The sequence below is a fragment of the Seriola lalandi genome, unplaced genomic scaffold (genome assembly GCF_002814215.2).
Source record: "Seriola lalandi dorsalis isolate HSWRI2012SDOR001 ecotype SW California unplaced genomic scaffold, Sedor1 jcf7180002054902, whole genome shotgun sequence".
Lineage (NCBI taxonomy): Eukaryota > Metazoa > Chordata > Actinopteri > Carangiformes > Carangidae > Seriola > Seriola lalandi.
Window position 1 is genome coordinate 808,965 of NW_019525454.1, and position 10,082 is coordinate 819,046.

Sequence of the window (10,082 nt, forward strand, 5' to 3'; positions counted from 1 at the left end):
TGTGTGTGTGTGTGCATGTCTGTATGTGTGTGTGTGTGTGTGTGTGTTTTCAACTAAAAAGTCATGAATGTGAATTTTAGTGAAACATGTTTGATTTTGGTTTAATCCATTTACAAACCTGAGCACCTGCTGCTGTGTCTCCTGCAGGTGTACCCAGAGGGGGGAGGGGGAGGAGGAGGTGAGGTGCGTTTCCCCCCCGGCTCCTTCCTGTCCTGCTCGTCAGACAACACCATCCGACTGTGGAACTTTGACGGACACAACGTCCTCAACAGGAACATCCTGAGCCACGTACGACAACCAACACCTTAATATTTATATTTACCAGTACACCTGTACACCTGTACACCTGCACACCTGCACACCTGTACACCTGCACACCTGTACACCTGTACACCTGCACACCTGTACACCTGTACACCTGTACACCTGCACACCTGTACCCCTGTACACCTGCACACCTGCACACCTGCACACCTGTACACCTGATCTGACACCCTCCTCATCTCACCTGACTCTGACCCCAGGACCTGCAGAAGGTAATTTACGTGGACGATAACGTAACGAGCCTCCTGGACACGGAGAGCATCACAATCGCCGGGGGCAACACAGAGAAGGCGGGGTCATCGGGCTCAGAGGGGCAGCAGACTGACCAGAGCCGGGCGGGCATTAGGACCCTGAGAGTCAGTCCTGATGGACAGCACCTGGCCTCTGGAGACCGCATGGGGGTTCTCAGGTGAGGAGGGGGGGATTAATCACAGGTTTGAGTCCAGACCAACAGAAGAAACAAGTCACAATGAACCACTGACACTGCTGAGTCATAATAGTGCGTGTGTGTGTGTGTGTGTGTGTGTGTGTGTGTGTGTGTGTGTGTGTGTGTGTGTGTGTGTGTGTGTTGTAGGATCCATGACCTGGACAGTATGGAGGAAATCCTGAATGTTCAGGCTCATGACTCAGAGATCCTCTGCCTGGAGTTCTCCAAAGCAGACACTGGTGAGAAACCACACAGTGTGTTACACAGAATATACACAAGTATACAGTGTTTATTACACACAGTGCAACAACACAACTTATCTACACTATATAACTCAAAATAAAAACAGAATATACACGATCACACAATCGAACACAACAGTTACTTCAGTATATACAAACACACACACACACACACACACACACACACACACACACACACACACACACACACACACACACACACACACACAGAGTTCTGTTTAACGACAGTGGTGACATCACTATAAGTTACAGTAAACTATTAAGTCAAGATGTGTTCAGAGGACCTTCAAAATAAAAGCAGTGGTGTTATTTGGCATAATGAATTTACTTTTTCCCACAATTATTTCTTGCTTAAGGTTGAGAAGAAGAATAAAGAACTTTCACTGACTAAAGAAATAATCCACCATTTCTTCTCTTCAGGCCTTAAAGACAAAGTTAAACAAAGATTAAACTGCTGCTCCAGTTTTTAATCATCATACGTCTGAATAGTTCAATCCCCTCCTCGTGTTGTATGACCATGATAATACATCCAGCCGGGTTCATCACTTGTTATTCATCAAACTGAACCAAGATATTAACAAATATTACAAAAAGCACCGAAATAAAACGAACCCATGTGTTCATCGTGTGTGTGCGTTAATCATATGTGTGTGTGTCCTGCAGGTCTCCAGTTATTAGCCACGGCCAGTCGGGACCGTCTGATCCACGTCCTGGATGCAGGCAGGGAGTACAGTCTGGTTCAGACTCTGGACGAGCACTCGTCCTCCATCACCGCCGTCAGGTTCGCAGGTCAGTGTCGGTCTGACGTCCAAGGGCAACATGTACTTCTGCTTCATTTATCTGAGCAAACAATCAGTCAGTCAATCAATTAACTGACAGAAAATTAATCGGTAGCTGGATTAAGTTGTTTTTCATGTAACAACTTTATGGTTCCAGCTGTTTTTCCTTTTGATTATTTTTATTTTTTTTTGCCCTCTTTATTTTTATTTTGGTATATAACAAGAAGATCAACATTGTAAATCAAGAAATTGTATTTCCAAATTAACAAACTCCCAATTTCACATCGAACCCCAACACAGAAGAAAGAAAAGTCAAATCAAAATACAAAATAGTTTTGTCAAATATAAAGTTCTGCTTTCTTCTGGTTAAGAATCAAAGAACAATGTTATAAATTAGATAGAATCAAACCTCACAGTTGTTTCAGGTTACATCGCTGTTTATAGAGTCATATACAAAATGATCCATTTGTGTGAAATTGTGTCATAATTGCTGTGAAGTCTTGACCTTTGACTAAAATCTAAAATCTAATCAGTTTGTCCCTGAGTCGAGGTGAATGTTTTTATCAAAAGATCTGTAGCAGATAAATGATATTTATGTTTTTGTTGATTTATAAATGAACCATTTCCAGCCTTTTACAAAATAAACTTCCTCCATTTTTACCCTGTTTGTGAAATTCTCCATCAGCTTTTTAATTAATTTCATTTATGTTAATAATTTAGACGAACAGACATGATGAAAGTTTCACAAACCAAACGATCAATTAATGAATCAGGAAACTAATGAGTTTACAGTAAAGATGTTCATCCTCTGACGTCACCTTCTTCCTGTGTCCGACAGCCAATGAGGGGAAGGTGAGGATGATCAGCTGTGGAGCCGATAAAAGCGTCTACTTCCGCACCGCTCAGCAGGTGAGAGTGACACCTGAGTGACATCACCGTCTGTCCACGTTTTCTTCTTCTCTGTTTAATGTTGTCGTCCGTTTAGTCTCAGCTGTGACCTCGTCACATACAGACTGAATGAATGATGAATGAATGAATGAATGATGAATAGTTGGTTAAGTGTCTCTGTGTTCTAACTTCATCTTTAATATTGATCTTATGAACTGTGATTACAGGTTATTGATCATTGATTATTTCCTTGTTTACACATTATGACCTGGTGTCATCAGTCACCTATGCTTCTAACCTCTTCTCTTGTCTTCTTCTTCTCCTCTTCCTGGCGTGTGGTCAGGTGGAGGGGGGGTTGGAGTTCACTCGGACTCATCACGTCGTCAGGAAGACGACTCTGTACGACATGGACATCGAACCAACCAGGAAGTACGCAGCCGTGGGCTGTCAGGACCGCAGCATCAGGTAACACACACCTGTCTGAGAGCGTGTGTGCGTGTCTGTGTGTGCTAATCCACCTGCAGCTCAAACAAACATGTCTGCAGCAGGATTACCCAGCAGGCAACAGGAGGAGGATTAGGATTAACGCCATGATGCTGATAAATGTGGCGCAGTGAAAGTACAATAAGAATAGAAGAAGAACCTGACGGAAGCACTGGAGCAAATATATTCACCTACTGGTCACAGATACAGAATATTACTATTACTATTTTGCTCCAGATCTTTAAATATTAATATGTTTATCTGAATCTCATCTAATATTTATTTTCATTATATTTTCATAATACAACAACAAAGAAAGTGACTGAAGCAATATGAGAGATTTCTTTCTCTAATAAAGGATCTATCTAATAAGGTCTACAATCAATAATTGCACATAGATGAGAAAAGATGTTTATGTATAAAATGTTTTCTCAGAAATAACATTTCAGCATTGATGGAATAAAATCTGTTCAACAGCAGGAAATACACAAACATTACCTGCACCTCAGGTCTCCTCTCAGGCTTTTCTGTAAGATTTTGTCACAGTGTTATTTCATTTCCTTCTTTATGAGGACGATGCAAATTAATCAACATTTGTGCAGCTGCAGCTTTTGACAAGATGTTCTCGGGTCCATGAAGTTGCAGCTAAAAATACAAACGTATGACAGTAAGAGACTGAAACGAGCTGCAGGACAGAGTCAGTGTCGAGGCTTTGGGAATGTTTTTTCAAGAGTGATTCCACTGGATAAAAGTAAAGTAAATATACTGCTAACAAGTCTTAACAGCTGTAAACACAGTCTTCACACAGAACGATGGAAGGAGAAAAATCAACATCCAGACAGCTCCAGGCCGACAACACTAATACACACTGTAAACACTTCATTGGTCCTAACCACAGAGTAATGATCCTCCTCCTCTTCCTCCTCCTCCTGCAGGATCTTTAACATCAGTAACGGAAAACAGAAGAAGTTGTATAAAGGCTCTCTGGGAGAGGACGGCACTCTCATTAAGGTATGTCACTACTAAGACCAGTCTAGCGTTACCATGGCGATGTGTCTATGGTGACAGCAGCAGGTATGGATGGATTTCACAGCAGCTATTAACTCTTCCTCTCTCTCCTCCTCCGTCCTGCTCAGGTGCAGATAGACCCGTCGGGTCTCTACATTGCCACTTCCTGTTCAGATAAGAACATCAGTATATTCGACTTCTACTCTGGAGAGTGTGTGGCCACCATGTTCGGACACTCGGGTCAGTACCGCTGAATCTCTGAGTAATTCAGTCCATCACTGTCTTACTGTTGTCTCCGTGTGGACACGTGAGAGTCCATTATTGTCTTTAACCTGTCACAGCTGACTGTCCTGTTCGTTTTATATCCAAGTATGTATGTACTGTGTGTGCTTATGAATGAATTAATGTATGTATGTATGTATGAATACATTTTGCATCTTTATGTATGAATGAATGAATGTATGTATGAACGATGGAATTTACAAACATATGCCTTTATGGACATGTTTAAGTACGAATATATTAATGTGTGAATGTGTTCGTATGAGAGAATGAATTTGTGTATAAATAGTATGAATGAATGAATGAATGAATGAATGTATTCATGTAACATATATTCATGTAACATATATTAATTATATATGAATGTATGTACATGTGTATGTATGAATATGTGCATGTACAAACGAATATATGTATGGTATGTATTGTGTATGTATGAATATTGATTGAATGAATGAATGAATGTGCATGTATGTATGACTGCATTTGAATATATAAGTGTTTTACATATGTATGCATGTATCTGTATCTGTTTGTATGAATGTGTAAACTTATAAATGTACAGTATGTGTCAGTATGAATGACTGAATGTTTGAATGAATATATGAGTACAAGCTTGACTGTATGGATGTAAACATACATGTATATATATAGTTATTAATTTCCATATGTATGAATGTACACTTATATGATTATATGGGATTTTTTATATGAATTTATTTTTTATGGATAAATAACTGAACGAACCAATGAATGAAAGAGTGAATGAAGGAATGTATGAATATATGAGAATTTGTAGAAATGTATGCAACTATGAATTTAATGCAAGAATGTCTGTATGAATGTATGAATGGAATTAGGTATGTATGTAAGTCTTTTTATGTGTGAATTTTTGTATGAATGTGTTTATGTCTGTACGTATGTATCCGTGTCTCAATGAAAGAATCAATGTTTGTACAAATGTGATAGTATAGTAAGTCATAGAACTTCAAGGTATAGTAAGGTATAAAAACACGTAAGGTATGAAAACATCTTAGTATAGTAAGGCCTAAAAATGTCATGACGTTTTCTGTATTACTATACTAAGACATTTTTATACCTTGCGCTTTTGCCATACTATACTATGATGTTTTTATATCATCCTATACTATGACATTTTTTGACTTTTTGTTTCATACTATACTATGATGTTTTTTGACGTTTTTATGACATACTATACTATGACTTTTTTTTTAGATTTTAATGACATACTATACTATGACGTTTTTATGCCATACTATACTATGACGTCTTATGAAATTTTTATGAGATACTATACTATGACGTTTTATGAAATTTTAATGACATACTATACTATGACGTTTTTTTTATGTTTTTATGATATTATGAGGTTTTTTAACTTTTTTATGACATACTATACTATAATGTTTTTTGGCGTTTTTATGATATATTTTGATGTTTTTAAACGTTTTTATGACGTTTTATGACGTCTTATGACATACAGACGTTTTTTGAAATTTTAATGACATACTATACTATGACGTTTTTAAACCTTACTATACTATGACGTCTTGTGCCATACTATACTATGACGTTTTTTAACGTTTTTATGACATACTATACTATGACGTCTTTTGACGTTTTTATGACATACTATACTATGACGTTTTTAAACCTTACTATACTATGACGTCTTGTGCCATATTACACTATGATGTTTTATGACGTCTTATGACATACTATACTATAACGTTTTTATACCATATATAATATGATGTTTCTTTTGGCGTTTTTATGCCATACTATAATATGATGTTTTTTTAAGTTTTTATACCTTACCATTCTATGATGTTTTTATACTATACTCTACTATGACGTTTTATGATATTTTTATGCCATTTTATACTATGACGTTTTTAAACTTTACTATACTATGATATTTTTATGCCATTCTATACTATGACGTTTTTAAACCTTAATATACTATGATGATTTATGACATTTTTATGATATACTATACTATGACGTTTTTATGCCTTAAAAGTATAGTATGTCATAAAAATGGCATAGTACAGTAAAAACATCAAAAAATGTCATAAGATAGTATGTCGTGAAAACAACAAAAAACGTTATAGTATAGTATGTCATAAAGACGTCCTAGTATAGTAAGTTACAAAACATCATGGTATAGTTTAAAAGGTCAAAAAATTTCATAGTATAGTATGGCATAAAAACAGCAAAAAACATCAAACTATACTATGTCATAAAAACGACAAAGAACGTCGTAGAATAGGATGTCATTTAAACGTCATAGAATAATATAGCATAAAAAAAGCAAAAAACGTTATAGTATACTATGTATAAAAATGTCAGTATATTAAGGCATAATAATGTCATAGTATAGTATGTCGTAAAAAAGTCGAAAATGTTAAAGTATAGTATGGCATAACAACATTATAGTATAGTATGGCATAAAAGGTAGAAAAACGTCATATTATAGTATGGCTTAAAAACAGCAAAAACGACATAGTATAGTATGTCATAAAAACGACAAAAAACATCATAGTATACTATGGCATGAAAATGTTATAATAAAGTAAGGCATAAAAACAGTAAAAAACGTCATAGTATAGTATGGCATAAAAGGTCAACAACGTCATCGTATATTATTTCATAAAAACCTCATAATATAGTAAGGCATAAAAACGTCAGAGTATAGTATGTCATTAAAACATAAAAAAACATCATAGTATAGTAAGGCACAAAAACGTTGTAGTATAGTATGTTATAAAAACATTAAAAAAATGTCATAGTACAGTAAGGCGTAAAAATAGCAAAAAACGTCATAGTAAAGTAAGGCATAAAAGGTCAAAAAACGTCATAGTATAGTATGTTATAAAAACGTTATAGTATAGTATGGCATAAAAACAGCAAAAAACATCAAAATATAGTATGTCATAAAAACGACAAAAAACGTCATAGTATAGTATGGCATAAAACGTCAAAAAACATCATAGTATATTATTTCATAAAAACGTGAAAAAACGTCATAGTATAGTATGGCATAAAAACAGCAAAAAACGTCATAGTATAGTATGGCATAAAAACAGTAAAAAACATCAAAATATAGTATGTCATAAAAACGTCAAAAAACATCATAGTATAGTATGGCATAAAAACGTTATAGTATAGTATGGCATAAAAACAGCAAAAAACGTCATAGTATAGTATGGCATAAAATGTCATAGTATAGTATGGCATAAAAACAGCAAAAAACGTCATAGTATAGTATGGCATAAAATGTCATAGTATAGTATGGCATAAAAACAGCAAAAAACGTCATAGTATAGTATGGCATAAAATGTCATAGTATAGTATGGCATAAAAACAGCAAAAAACGTCATAGTATAGTATGGCATAAAAACAGCAAAAAACATCAAAATAAAGTATGTCATAAAAACAGCAAAAAACATCAAAATATAGTATGTCATAAAAACGACAAAAAACGTCATAGTATAGTATGGCATAAAAACAGTAAAAAATGTCATAGTACAGTATGGCATAAAAACAGCAAAAAATGTCATAGTACAGTATGACATAAAAAGTATAGTATGGCATAAAAACGTCATAGTATAGTATGACATAAAAACAGCAAAAAACATCAAAATAAAGTATGTCATAAAAACGACAAAAAACGTCATAGTATGGCATAAAAACAGCAAAAAACGTCATAGTATAGTATGGCGTAAAAACAGCAAAAAACTTCATAGTATAGAATTGCATAAAAACGTCATAGTATAGTATGGCATAAAAACAGCAAAAAACATCATAGTATAGTATGGCATAAAAACAGCAAAAAACGTCGTAGTATAGTATGGCATAAAAACAGCAAAAAACATCAAAATAAAGTATGTCATAAAAACGACAAAAAACGTCATAGTATAGTATTGCATAAAAACGTCATAGTATAGTAAGGCATAAAAACAGCAAAAAATGGTCATAGTATATTATGTCATAAAAATGTCAAAAAATGTCACAGTATAGTATGGCATGAAAACGTTATAATAAAGTAAGGCATAAAAACAGTAAATAACATCATAGTATAGTATGGCATAAAAGGTCAACAATGTCATCGTATATTATTTCATAAAAACATCAAAAAACATCATGGTACAGTATGGCATAAAAACGTCATAGTATAGTATAGCATAAAAACAGCAAAAAACATCAAAATATAGTATGTCATAAAAACGACAAAAAACGTCATAGTATAGTATGGCATAAAAACAGCAAAAAAACGTCATAGTATAGTATGGCATAAAAACAGTATAAAACGTCATAGTATAGTATGGCATAAAAACGTCATAGTATAGTATGGCATAAAAACGTTATAGTATAGTATCACATAAAAACAGCAAAAAAAAGTCATAGTATAGTATGGCATAAAAACAGCAAAAAACATCAAAATATAATATGTCATAAGAACGACAAAAAACGTCATAGTATAGTATGGCATAAAAACAGCAAAAAAATGTCATAGTTTAGTATTGCATAAAAACAGCAAAAAACGTCATAGTATAGTATGGCATAAAAACAGCAAAAAATGTCATAGTATAGTATTGCATAAAAACGTCATAGTATAGTATGGCATAAAAACGTCATAGTATAGTATGACATAAAAACAGCAAAAAAAAGTATGTCATAAAAACGACAAAAAACGTCATAGTATAGTATGGCATAAAAACAGCAAAAAAACGTCATAGTTTAGTATTGCATAAAAACGTCATATTATAGTATGGCATAAAAACGTCATAGTATAGTATGACAAAAAAACATCAAAATATAGTATGTCATAAAAACGATAAAAAAAACGTCATAGTATAGTATGGCATAAAAACAACAAAAAAACGTCATAGTTTAGTATTGCATAAAAACAGTAAAAAATGTCATAGTACAGTATGGCATAAAAACAGCAAAAAATGTCATAGTACAGTATTACATAAAAACCTCAGTATAGTATGGCATAAAAACGTCATAGTATAGTATGACATAAAAACAGCAAAAAACATCAAAATAAAGTATGTCAAAAACGACAAAAAACGTCATAGTATAGTATAGCATAAAAACAGCAAAAAACGTCATAGTATAGTATGGCATAAAAACAGCAAAAAAATGTCATAGTACAGTATGGCATAAAAAGAGCAAAAAACGTCATAGTATAGTATGGCATAAAAACGTCATAGTATAGTATGGCATAAAAACAGCAAAAAACATCAAAATATAGTATGTCATAAAAACGACAAAAAACATCATAGTATAGTATGGCATGAAAACGTTATAATAAAGTAAGGCATAAAAACATTAAAAAACGTCATAGTACAGTAAGGCACAAGAACACTAGTATAGTTGGTCATAAAAACGTTACAAAACGTCATAGTAAAGTCAGGCATAAAAACGTTATAGTATAGTATGGCATAAAAACAGCAAAAAATGGTCATAGTATATTATGTCATAAAAATGTCAAAAAATGTCACAGTATAGTATGGCATGAAAATGTTATAATAAAGTAAGGCATAAAAACAGTAAATAACATCATAGTATAGTATGGCATAAAAGGTCAACAACGTC

General features: G+C 33.8%; 1 protein-coding gene across 1 annotated transcript in view; it reads left to right on the top strand.

The window, feature by feature from the left end:
- The window catches only part of mapkbp1 (mitogen-activated protein kinase binding protein 1), a 39,026-nt gene that overhangs the window by 15,914 nt on the left and 13,030 nt on the right, over positions 1 to 10,082 (top strand). The window contains exons 10-17 of the mRNA XM_023430382.2: positions 148 to 288; positions 525 to 733; positions 899 to 990; positions 1,678 to 1,803; positions 2,632 to 2,702; positions 3,025 to 3,146; positions 4,100 to 4,175; positions 4,301 to 4,412. Of these exons, the coding sequence (XP_023286150.1) occupies positions 148 to 288; positions 525 to 733; positions 899 to 990; positions 1,678 to 1,803; positions 2,632 to 2,702; positions 3,025 to 3,146; positions 4,100 to 4,175; positions 4,301 to 4,412 (949 nt within the window). The remainder of the gene's footprint in view (positions 1 to 147; positions 289 to 524; positions 734 to 898; positions 991 to 1,677; positions 1,804 to 2,631; positions 2,703 to 3,024; positions 3,147 to 4,099; positions 4,176 to 4,300; positions 4,413 to 10,082) is intronic.